Source organism: Mastacembelus armatus, chromosome 12, assembly GCF_900324485.2.
Source record: "Mastacembelus armatus chromosome 12, fMasArm1.2, whole genome shotgun sequence".
NCBI lineage: Eukaryota > Metazoa > Chordata > Actinopteri > Synbranchiformes > Mastacembelidae > Mastacembelus > Mastacembelus armatus.
Genome location: NC_046644.1, coordinates 5,614,961 through 5,628,019, shown reverse-complemented (window position 1 = coordinate 5,628,019; position 13,059 = coordinate 5,614,961). Strand labels below are relative to the sequence as shown.

Here is a 13,059-nt window from a genome sequence, read left to right as displayed (position 1 = left end):
AAAAACATAGTTTAAACAAACTTGAATTGCTGCTCCTAATTAATTTTCCAATTCCCAGTCAACTTACCTCAGGCCTCAAAAAGAGCTCAAATGTTGTTGATGTAGCCTACTATAATAAAAAACAAAAATAGATGACAGTCAACCTGTGTGGCCAAAACAGAGTCAGTGTGATGTGAGGTGATATTTGAGGAGAGAGAGTAAAATGTGTGTGAGCTGAGTCAGACAAAGCTGGATGCCAGGGCTTTCATTAACTGCAACCAGCCCAGAGTCATGAAGTGATCCTGTCATTAGAAGACATGGAGTTCCTGCTGAGAGTGATCTCAAAGGGCTACAGTCAGTGCTGTTGCTCTGCCAGCTACCTGTGGCGTCAACATGTCTGCCAAAGCTCCAGCACCAGGCCATGGATCACACGCAGGGAACAGGGTCAGATTGAGAATCAGGCAGAGGAGAAGAGAATGTGTGTCTGTGTGTGTCTGCGTGTGTCTGTGTGTGTCTGTGTGTGTGTGTGTGTGTCTGTGTGTGTCTGTGTGTGTGTGTGTGTGTGTGTGTGTGTGTGTGTCTGTGTGTGTCTGTGTGTGCGTGTGTGTGTCTGTGTGTCTGTGTATGTCTGTGTGTCTGTGTGTGTCTGTGTCTTGAACGGTAGATGGATGAAAGGGGGGGGTGGGCAGGAGTGCAGAACAAGTTAGACAAATTACTCACTGTCCTCCGAAGAGCTGCATGCCCAGCAGAGCAAAGACCACGATGAAGAGGAAGAGGAGGAAGAGCAAGCTAATGATGGACTTCATGGAATTGAGGAGGGAAACCACAAGATTCCTTAAAGAATTCCAGTATCTTTGAGGAAGCAGCAAACATATAGAGTGACTTAGGATTGTAGGGACACAAAATAACTTAACAGTTAATTTCTAAGCACAAAAACCTTCAGACAAGCAGGGAAAATCACAGAACACATCTTGAGAAAAGACTTAACCAAACTGACAGCGACAGCTGTAGGTGGCATAAAACAAATGAGTGTCTCAGGGTCTACAGCTGCCAGTTTCAGTGAATCACATGATTACAGATAATCTAATGAAATAAAAGGATTGGCATCAGTCTCTTAACAGGGTTGGCAGTTCAGAGAGAAAAGAACTGAGAAAGGCCTGGATGAAAGTGCTGCTACCGTAATATAAAAACATACAGCTTTTAATTTTCAACATTTCAAAGAATATACTGGACTTTAGATCTATAGTAGATGTGCTCATTAGTCAGTCTAGTCAGGTTTTCACTTTAATTTACATGACTTTGGCATACTACTACTGCATTGCTACTGGTACTACTACTACGATCCAGAGTGTTGTCCTGTCCTCATGAGTTTGGTACCCAGAGCCCAAGTACAGAAGTCCAAACTTGCCATAGTCTCCCTGCATTAGTGTTGAACTTCAACTGAAAGAACATTTTTGCTACATACACAGTGTGCCACATTATGCCATATGGCTCAGTGCAGTGCATTCACATTTACAATACATTATGTCAAAAAGGCTAATTTAATCACAACAGATTAGTGAAGAGGAAAATCTGGTGCAATCTTTAAAATCTGTGAGACGTGCACAAAATGAAAGCACTGGGTTCTCTATTAAAGCATATTGTGTTTATTGCTTGAGGTTTATTGTGTGTGTTTTCTGCACATGCACTCACTTGGTGACTTTGAATATCCTGAGCAGTCGGAGGGCTCTCAACACACTGATACCAAATGATGCTCCTGGTTTAATCATGTCCCAGATCACCTCAAAAATACTTCCCACAATAACCTGGAGAGAAGAGCATAGGATAAAGTCATAAGCTGCTGCATCTGGTTCTGTTTCAGCAAGCCATTTAAAACACTTTAAAATAATGACCCGGTTATCATCTGGAACTAGCACCGCTGGTTAGCATCTACTATCTATCTGTGTTACCTACCCCAAAATCGAAACAGTTAAAGGACGAGTGGAAATAGTTCCTCGGTCCAAGGCCATACATCTTCAAGGTCATCTCAGTAAGAAACAAGCCCAGGAACACAAACTCTGTTGTGTCTGTTTGCACCATGGACACGGTAACAAAGTCAAGGGAAAAAAAATAGTGTTATGGGCTGTCAACATGAATAAACATGTGACAATAAGTGTGTGTATTAGTGTGACTTACAGAGAGCCCTTGTAAGCCACTCGGGTTGATCATAGTGGACTATGGCCACACACAGAGTGTTGAGGCCCACCAGACACAGAACGATCCAGTAGAAGCTCTGAGCTTTCACCATGCGTCGGATGAAGAAACGGATCCTTTTCTCCTTACGTCGGAAATAAGAGGAGCTGTCCATCTTGCTGCTGCTTTTCACACTGGCTCGCCCAAACGGAGAGCCAGGAGGAGCTGGACGTGATGACGAAGAGGTGAGAGAGGTTGAATATTTGTCACAGCTTTACAGTTTTGCATTGAATCACTGTGTGTTTCTCTTGTCTATTTACTGGTACTGTGATGATTAGCACCCACATCTTCATTATTCCCATCGTTTATTTTTAACCAGCAATGTCTGTAGAAAGTATCATATTCTTCCTTTCAGTTTACATTTTCAGTGCTGGATATGAAGGCTCTTTCTGTGCCAGTTTTGTCAAGTTACACCAGGATTGCACTTGCCCCTCAGGTCACCCACATGTTTATGTACAGAGTTTCAACTGAGCCATACGAGCTACAACTGCACTACTATCTCTACATTAGTTTTCAGGAAGCACAGCAGTATTTGAAAGATGTTTGAGGTCACAACTGTAAGCTGAACAAAAAGTAAAAGAACCTACCCAAGGGACAGGATGAAAAGCGTGAAATCACCTGAAGACTCCTTGAATTTTACTTGCAGCAGCTCATTTAAAAAATAGTGTGTAGTGCATCTATTGGCATTCATTTTATGAAAAACAGCCAGGGGAGAAGATAGTTAGTAGAAAAAAAGAAGCATTTTTAAACTGTAGGTAACAAAGTCGTTTAATATTTTATGCTCCTACTTATTTCCATCCCACAGACAAGTAATTAGTTGTTGTCTTTGTGTGGGACCGTGAAGTCCATTAATATCAAAAAGTCTAATTTTAATATGCTGGAGGTAATTCTCTTGCTCTTTTCATTGAACAGTCTAATTAGAAAAGTTAATTATAATTCTTTTCCCTCAAGCTGAAATGTTTCTACAGCCAGGAGAAACAGCTTTAGTTGTCCAAATCTAGATAGTGCTAGATCTGCTTCTATAATCTGCAGTGTTAAGTTTACATGATATATTCACCAACATGTTTTATAAGACTGAAATGGCATGACACACTAATCTGGTGAATGGAGACCAGAGAGTCAGAGGGCATGCTTATGTTCACTGTAGAAGACAGGCTGCTACAGTTGCTGTTATTATAAAGGTCAACTCTGTAAACACACAGCATGTGAAGGTCAGGAGGAATCTGCTGGTGGGCTTTAGGTAAAAAAGATGTAAGGCTTACCAACAGAGGAGATATCTGCAAAAGGATCTTCCCCCTCCTCAGCACCAATCAGGTCATTTCTACCTTTCTTGGCTTTGCCTCGTTTCAGGACTGTAAAGAGGATAGCACAGACAGGAAGGGGAAAATGATCACATGAGTTTTAAAATAAGATCATAGTGATGCAGGAACGGTGATGTTCTGTTGTGAAAATGTGTTTAATATAAACTGAAAGTGAATAGTCAACTGGGGTAAAAAAAACAAAAAAAAAACAGCGTTTTATTAAAATTTTATTTAAACACAAAATTTTATTTCAGCACACCACAGTATGCAGTGTGTGTGTGTGTCTATGGCAAAGTGGAAGGTGTGAGCTAATTGGAAGCTATGAATAGCAGGCATCAGTCACATTTTTCATTCGGAGATGTTCTGCCTTCCTGCTTGAAGCCAGCCTAGGAATGAAAAACTGCCAGCATGACATGAATGTGATCGTCGTGTGACCAGCTCTGTGTCGCTGTAATGGTGGGCTGCGTCTCAGAATCTATAACCCTGATTCTCCACTTGAAAACGCTGCAGGGAGGCAGAAGCAGACTGCAAACCAGGCTCTGAGACTGAGAAACTGCATTTCTGCTATCAGCTCTGTTTACAACTGAAAGCTAAAAACCTTCTTTTCTTAAAACAAGTGAAACAATCTGCCAACTTCAAATCTCAACTTGTTTCAACCTGTTTCAAGAAATAGGATAAAGGTATAGGATAACGGATAATTTCCTCAATTTCTTTTCATCAAAAGTCTAAGTAAATGGTGTGTATGTTCTTTAAGAACACACACAACAAATTAATTTAAAACTAACCCTATTGAGTCTGTTGGCTATGACTGAGACTGTGCTCATACCCGTCATTGGTCTGACATATGCTATCACAGTGGGTTTTCAACAGCTGTGGACTGAGACATCTGAATCCCCAAAATGTAACCGAATGAGAGAACAATGCTGCTGGCGCTTTAGCAGAACCATTAGCATGGATTTGTGTCTATTTACTGGCAGATCTATATCTATGTATGTGTGTGTGTGTCAGGCAGCGGGAATTTACAGTAATAATTAATAAATCCAGTCATCCTATCGCTGAAAGTCCCACTTAATAACCTGCGCCTTCAGACCAGCATGATGAACTGGCTTTATGGGTAAGGGAGAGAGAGAAAGAAGAGGAGTGTGGGATAGAGAAAGTGAGAGAGAAAGAAGGAGTGTTCCCTTTTTGAAATTAAGGCAAACACTGATCATAACCTGTGATTATGTGATTGAATTTTACATATCATTAGCTCACTGGCTACAAACAACACATTTTACATTTACACAATGAGCATTAATGTAACTAAGGAAACTATTTACACTTTATACTTTAGAGTATATTAGGTTATCATGTTAGGCTCTCCATGTTATACTGTAATGCTAATTCTATGAAATGTAAAACTTTATGTAAGTTTGAAGAAAATGGTTTAAATATCTTGTCAAATACTCCGAGTATTTATGCATATCAAAGAAAAACATTACTGTCCAACTTGGCTACTGTAACTTTGAACTTTAACTGGATCCAACATAAATATTCACTGCCCTTAAACCAGCTCCATATTTTCCCACTGTACATATGAAAATACCTGTAAATGGCAGTAAAAAAACACTGCACCAGGCCTTTGAACCATTTCAATTAAACCTGCACTTCACTCCACAGGGAAAGGAGAATTAGATCACATTCATGATGATTCTGAAATGATTAATGCACAGCACATTGATGCCATACTCGCTGGATGTAGATGTAACTGTACCTCTCTGTACCTGGTTTACCATCGGCCCCCTGCACTGATGGACCATGGTAAAGCAGGCAGCAGATATTCAGCCCTGTTTTCACCTGGAAGGTTTTGTTTCCTCTTGTACCACGCACCGTCCAGCGGGGACTTCTCCTCTGCAATTTCATCCTCCTCCTCCAGCAACACCTCCTCTGCAGCAGGAGAGAGAAAGAGAAAAGATGGCTTTTCTAACAATTTGTCATGTTTATCTAATACAACCAACACGCAAACACCAGTTCTCACACTGTTTCAGAGATGAATCTGACCTGCTTTGCAGATCCACTCCAAGTATCCAGTGAGCTCTCTCTCTATTTGCTGCTGTCTCCGAAGCTTCAGGAACTCTTGCCTCTTCTCCACACGCTCTCGTTCTTTGGCAAACTCTCTGTGGAAACATAAAAACAAATTTTCACATAGAAAAATAAATAGATTCAACATTTCAACTTGGATTTAAATTACTCTTCCAAGAGCAAACCACCACATACATTCACAGCAGCAAAAAGGATTATGTACATTTCAAGAGTAATGTGTTTGCAAGACACTGCATCATAGAAATAAATGAAATATGTTTATCTGTGGGATTTTTCCCTGTGGGGAGCAAGAAAGAAGACGTCTGTAGCTCTCTGAGTAGATATCTCTGCAACATTGAAATGTGTGGCTGAACAAGAAAAACTGCGTTTGATGTCCTGGCATGACAGGCCATAATGTAATTTCATGGCTGCTTACTTATTACAGCATACGCAATTTCACATTGATTTTCTGGAACATCAATTCCAAACAAATTTATAGATTAGGACAGATTGAAATGTCAATTTTTGGTCAACACATTTAATTAAGGGAATAGGTAAAAGGGGGGAAACACTTATTGACGTTCTTCCTGCGACAAGAAGGTAACATAATTTATCAAGACTGGAAGCAGGAAAAAAAGTCAATATGTGGCCTCTAAAGCTCAATAGTAAACATGTTGCATATTTTTTTTAATTGATACAAAAAACAAAAAGTAAAAACAAGTTGTAGTTTTATGGGAGGTTATGTGCTGGATTATTTCATTGCCAAAAGCAGGAACTCTGTCCCTGTTCCTCAGTTTCTGCTGTTAGCCTCATAACCTCCATGTGATCAGAAGATGGATTAGACAAATGAGATCTGACAAGCACCAACCGCACCCTTTTTTCTAACCTTTGGACAGAGCCAGGCTGCTTTAGCCATTTCCCTCAGTTTCCAGTCATTATGCTGACTGTCTCCTGGCTGTACTGTAGCTTTATATTTAACAATCATTAGAGGAATGGAAATCACTCTGAGCAGTCTCTCACAATATGGCTGTATCTATGACCCCGGACCAATACATCTGTAAATTGCCCAGTCAGAATCGAGCATTATAAGCAATGTTTCTGGATAAAGTTTCCAATACAACTGAAACAAAACAAAAACGGAGCCAGTGATATGGCCAAAGTTTGGTTCTATTTCATCCTTTCAGACCACCAGAAGGTGGTGCTGCAAGCACTGAATGTTCCCTTCGCGCATGCGCAGTTCGAGTAATTATATCAACAAAGTCACGTGTGACCCTGGATGAGGTGATATATTCCGGCGTCATCCCAGGCTCTGTTCCTCTTTTCTTCTCGCGCACGGTTCGCATGGTGGCCGATTGCTTAGCAAGCGGCACACTCCTTACCAGTTGCTGGGAGCTCCGTGACCACAGTGGTCGGAGAAGCGGGATTCCGCCCTCCAGGGGCTGCGACTGTGGATTCGGGAGTTTCTCGCTGATACATTACCCAGGAGGTAATAATTGTGCGCTTTTTCGCTGTGGATGTACCGCAGCAGAAAAAGTTGTTTTCTGTTTGGCGTGCCCAATTTGTTAGTGACGGTAGCGGTCGCGCTCCCCTCTCCCATTTTTTCGGCATTGGACGCATTGGTTGTTGCCTCGGGGAAAACGCCGTAGTTATTTTTCGTAGAAGTAATTTGTGTACTGGTGGTGACGGTAGCGTTTCCGCTCCCCTCTCATACTTGTTGTTTGCTGCATGGTTTGATTGCTGCGCAGGCAGCCATAACGGCGTCCCGGTTATCAATATCACAAACATTTACTCGTGGCGGTAGCGTTTGCGCTCTCCGCTCCCACTAGGTGACTTCCGTATCGTTTTTTCGTTGCAGTAGAAGCACCGTAGTTCTTTTTCGGTTCGATAGTGTGACCGTATACTGGTGATGGCAGCGTTCGTGCTCCCCTCTCCCACTTTGCTTTGGCGCAGCGTGGTTTTCACTGTGGTTGAACCGCTGCAGTTGATTTCTTTGACAGGGCTACAACTGAAGCCTCTACGGGGGACGGTAGCATTTCCGCTCCCCGCTCCCTCTTAGGTCACTAAACTCATCGTTTTCTTGCGGCGGTGGGAGCGCCATAGTTGTTTCGAATAGGAGTGATCTCATCACCTCTTGGTGACGGCAGCGTTCGCGCTCCCCGCTCCCAATTTGGTTTTGCAGCATCGTTTATCCCCTGCGGTTGAGACGCTGTAGCTGCTTTCTTTATAATTTACAAAAAAACAAAAAGAAAGAAGGAAATACAGGCGGCACCTTCAGCCACTACTGGTGACGGCAGCGTTGGCGCTCCCCGCTCCCAATTGGGTTTGACTACATCGTTTCTCCCCTGCGGCTGAGACGCTGTAACGGCTTTCTTTATAATTTACAAAAAGAAGGGAATACACACGGCACTGCTGTGCGACCTGTGGTGACATACTTCAGCCGAATGATGGGCAAGACCTCTGCCCGGCCTGCCTCGGCCCGGATCACCTAAGGGACAGATTATCTGACAACCCATGTATGAACTGCAGCTACTTGCCTCGTGCACGGAGATTAGCCAGGTTGGCACTGCTGACACCGGGGGGACCCTCTTAACCCGTGAGCTGGGTAGGATGATGTCGTTTCTGGTCCAGACTCGGCGTCAGATATGGCTGGCACAGTCAGCACTGACTGAGCAGTGTCGCAAAGTTCTCCGTAGTTTGGGGCAGCTGCATTGGCAGCGCTGGAGCGCACCATGCAGGCTCGGGAGACCAGACAGCAGCTGTCGAGCCTCAGTAGACCCATGGCTCCTCCACCCACATTCAGAGCTCGGACTACAGCTCCGAGGGACCGGCTGCCGCGTAGAACCCACCCTGCTACTGGTCCTTACCAGCATCAGCGGGCGCTGAGGGTGGGCAGGGGCTTTCAAGATCAAGCCCGTCCTTCGCCAGAACAGCCTTGGGCCCAGCGTCTTCCCCGTCGCCCCCCCAAAGCCTCTAAGGGCCATTGGGGCAGGGGATGAAACGTTCGGGCCGGCGGTCGGGAGCTTCACCAAACAGCACCTCAGCTGTTGGGCTGCTCTCACTTCAGACTCATGGGTACAAGTTGCAGTTCCAACGCCGGCCCCCTATTTCGAACCGGGTCAAAATGACCATCGTCAGAGACCCAGCAAAAGCCCTGGCGTTGGATCAGGAGCTTTCTGCCCTCCTCGCCAAGGGTGCGATCGAGGTAGTAGACCCTCTGTTACAACCCAGAGGGTTCTATTCCCCATACTTTCTCATTCCAAAAAAGACGGGCGGGTTCCGCCCGATTCTAGACTTATGAAGGCTCAACAGGTATCTGAAAGTTTTGCCGTTCCATATGCTGACCGTGACAGAGGTATTGCAGACCGTCGCCAGTGGGGACGGGTTCACCTCTATAGACCTCAGGGACGCTTACTTCCACGTCCCCATTTCACCACTGCACAGGCGGTTTCTCCACTTCGCATACCAGGGATGCCACTGGCAATTCAGGGTGCTCCCATTCGGCCTGTCGCTTTCACCACGGGTGTTCACTCGGTGTGTAAAGGCAGCTCTTGCTCCCTTGCAAGCCCGGGAGGTCAGGCCGTTGCCATACCTGGACGATTGGCTGGTCTGCGCCAAATCCCAGGCTCAGGCCACTCAGGACACGGCTCGTCTGTTGTCCCACGTGGCCAGGTTAGGATTCCGGGTCAATCTGGACAAGAGCTGTCTGATCCCCTCTGTCAGTGACTTTCATCGGGATGTCCTTGGACACAATCTCCATGATGGCTCGCCCAACCCCGACTCGGGTGGGCGACATTCTTCGCCTGCTCCGTCGCTTCAGGCAGGGCAGGTCACTGCCCTACATCATGGGTGCTGTAGTGTCGCGGAGAGAAGTTGTCTCTACGGATGGCAGTGGCCTGTAAGGAAACGCACCGACCACATCAATGTGTTGGAACTGCGGGCGGTACATCTAGCCCTCAGGTATTTTCTGCCATATCTGAGGGGAAGCCATGTGCTTATACGTTCGGGCAATACTTCGACCGTCTATCACATCAATCACCAAAGGGGGGACCAGGTTGGCTCAGCTTTTGAAGGCATCCTGGGACCTCTTGGTAAGGGCTGCCCCACGCCTGTCCAGCCTGCGGGCAGTGTACCTACCAGGAGGGAGGAACCAGCTTGCAGACTACCTCTCTGGGCAGGTACCCCCACCAGGAGAGTGGCGTCTGCACCCGGAGGTGGTACGCAAGATCTGGAGCCTCTATGGCAGGGCAGAGGTGGATCTGTTTGCCTCGCAGGAGTCGACGCACTGTCCCCTCTGGTTTACCCTGGTGGGGCTGACAGGCCCCCTGGGCCAGGATGCTCTAGCCCATCCCTGGCCTCGGGGTCTTATGTATGCCTTCCCACCACTATCCCTGGTGGTTCCAACACTCCAGAGGGTTCTTCGGGAGGGGCACAGATTGTTATGGGTGGCCCCCTTCTGGCCAGCGCGGCCATGGTTCCCACTACTGCGCGAACTCTGTCGCGGCACGCCATGGTGCCTTCCGCACAGGGAAGACCTTCTGTCCCAGCTGGGAGGGAGGATCTGGCACCCCAATCCTCGACGTCTCCAGCTGTGGGTTTGGCCGTTGGAGGGTCCGAACTGCAACAGGCAGTTCTCTCCAACCCTGTCTGGCAGACCATCCTGAACACGAGGGCACTGTCCACTCGCCCTGCAGTATGAGAACAGGTGGAAGCTGTTCTCACAGTGGTGTGTTGAGCGTGCGGAGGATCCAGTATCTTGCCCAGTGGCCACGATCCTGGATTTCATTCAGTCCCTCCTGGAGAGGGGCCGGTCCCTCTCTACCTTGAAAGTTTATGTGGCTGCAATATCATGTCACCATGCTTGCGTTGGCGCGAGAAGAATCTGTAGGAACAGAGCCTTGGATGACGCCAGAATATAACACCTCTGGGGGTCATCCAGGGTCACACGTGACTTTGTTGATATAATTACTCGAACTGCGCATGCGCGAAGGGAACATTCAGTGCTTGCAGCACCACCTTCTGGTGGTCTGAAAGGATGAAATAGAACCGCAGTTACATATGTAACTCTCGTTTTGGTGCATGAAGTAGAGCACATGTCCCTACATGCATTGATTTTCTCATTTACATAATAACCTCACTATTCACCAGACATTTGCCACACAATCTACCATGTTTCAAAACTGATGTACAGTCACTGATGTACAGACACATCGCAACCAAGATTTCATTAGATCCATCTTCCAGGGTCATTAGATCCATCTTCCAGGGTCTGACATGCAATGAAGCTGCAAGATTGCTGTTATCGCCCAGCATAGAGAAACAGTATAAAGACACAGCTATTGTACCTACAGCACAATTCCACTGGTCTGCACTGTCACACGTTAATTATTGTTACATCACCTGATGCTAACAGGACTACAAATAAGAGATAATTTATTAGCAACTGGACTAGATGATCACTTCCTTTTACTGGTCAGTTAAAATCTGATGTTTGTGTTTTTATAAAAAACAGAAAGATGAAATGGCATCATGAAACACAAACCACAGTATATAAAACATTAATGAAAACGTATGGTGGACATGCTTGTAACAGTAGAACCTAAGGGCTAAAAAGTAAACCACTCCCCATCTTGGAAAACACAATCTTGCAACCTCCAGACTAACGTCATACAAATGTGTGCTTTCATCCAGATTTTGGTGAGACGAGGATCTTTAAGTCACAGCAGCCAAGCAGAGGCTCTTTGAGACCTCATACAGAAAAAGAGACAGACAGATCCAGAGATGTGATATGTGGCATGATTAATGCCACAGAGCACGGCCTTTTCATGACGAAATGAGAGATGAGAGGCAGAAAGTAAAATCGAGACATGCCAGATGATGAAGTGGAGAGGTAGATAATCTGTTGACTTAATTAGTTTAACCTCAATTCACCATTTTTTAAATTAACATTTTTAGTTTGTAAAAAGAAAGGACCCTAAGAAGAAAGAACCCTCTTCACCACTGTAGTTATGTTAGGTAGGATACTGTCCCAAAGCAATAACCTGCTTTCTGCTTACATTGGCTGGGTATTTAACATATGAACATAATACAGAAGTGACATCTGACACAGTATTAAATGTATTTATGCTTTATTTAACAGTGGAAAACTACAAGCACAGTTTATAAATAGTTATGATAAATTAGAAGTTCATCTGAGAGTATGATGTCTTAAAGAACAGAAATATTATTTTAAAACTACTCTTTGTGCAAAGCAAATGTTATTTTAAGCTGGAATTTACCTGGAATTTAATCCAGCCATTACACAAGTTTAACATCTTAATGCCAGAGTTTACTTACCCTGATAGGACACCAAGGACCAGGTTGAGCATGAAGAAGGAGCCGATGATGATGAGGGGGATAAAGTAGAGCCAATTCCAGGCATTTCCTGCCACATCGTTGGTCTGGATACACAAACACACACACACACACACACAAGGAAAAAAAGAAGTGGAAAACATTGAAATGCATAAGGTCACACAGATAGTAATAATAAATGATAACTTTTTAAAACCATCTTTTTTAGGGATTTACATAAACATTTCACCAGAAATTTTGCTTAATTATAAACAGTCATTTAGGTAAGACATGGAAGAATATGCCCCAGATAAAATGCAAATGGAATGCTGTTTCTGAATGAACCAGCTTGAGAAGAGAATAGAGGAATTTTATCCTAATTTCCCATTTCCCATCCACAGCTATGAATGACATTGTATTTTTACTAACTTGGCCGACTGAACTTTCCTCATTGGAAAAATATCAACTTTTAATTTAAAAAGGAATAAAAAAAAAAGTCTGTCCTCATCTGCATGTGCTTCCTAACAAACAAATTCAGCAAGTATTGTCACACCAACAAAAAGCTCAAAAGACACTCATTTGGAATGAACTACCACAAAACACTGTTGGGGGGAGTGATGACTTACACTTTAAGATATAGCACGAGTGCGTGCACACGCACGAACACACACACACACACACACAGAGCTGCTGCTGCTGCCAAACATGTTATCTGTGGTGGTTCACATTCATCAAGCCTATCCCTGTATAAAAGATATTTATACCTGTCATCTTGGCCAGATAACAATGAAATACAACATACCATGTTCTAAAAGTACAATGCACAAAAATACATACACATAAGCATTTACACCTGTGATCATTTGAGTATGATACACAATATTTGTGCTGTCAATCACAAACATACAGTATATTAGACCAAAAAAAAAAAAAATCTAATAATTAAAACAAACAGACTTTTTGACATGAATAAATTAGAGAAGAGTTTAGAAGAATCCATATTTGATAATAATATATCAAGACAATGCTTAGTTATGTGAAATCGTGGATTCCACTGCAAAGATTTGGGGATAAACCGATGACCTCACTGTCTGTCCACTTTCTCACCTGTTTCCTGCTCTCTCTCTCTTTCTGCACACTCCATCCTTCCCTCATT

At 44.2% G+C, this 13,059-nt stretch overlaps 1 protein-coding gene across 1 annotated transcript in view; it reads right to left on the bottom strand.

Annotated features, from left to right (window-relative positions):
* The window catches only part of cacna1bb (calcium channel, voltage-dependent, N type, alpha 1B subunit, b), a 143,433-nt gene that overhangs the window by 61,958 nt on the left and 68,416 nt on the right, over positions 1–13,059 (bottom strand). The window contains exons 9-16 of the mRNA XM_026297441.1: positions 11,907–12,010; positions 5,553–5,668; positions 5,349–5,438; positions 3,474–3,563; positions 2,155–2,376; positions 1,933–2,045; positions 1,672–1,784; positions 700–831 (exon numbers count right to left, since the gene is read on the bottom strand). Coding sequence (XP_026153226.1) covers positions 700–831; positions 1,672–1,784; positions 1,933–2,045; positions 2,155–2,376; positions 3,474–3,563; positions 5,349–5,438; positions 5,553–5,668; positions 11,907–12,010 — 980 coding nt within the window. The remainder of the gene's footprint in view (positions 1–699; positions 832–1,671; positions 1,785–1,932; positions 2,046–2,154; positions 2,377–3,473; positions 3,564–5,348; positions 5,439–5,552; positions 5,669–11,906; positions 12,011–13,059) is intronic.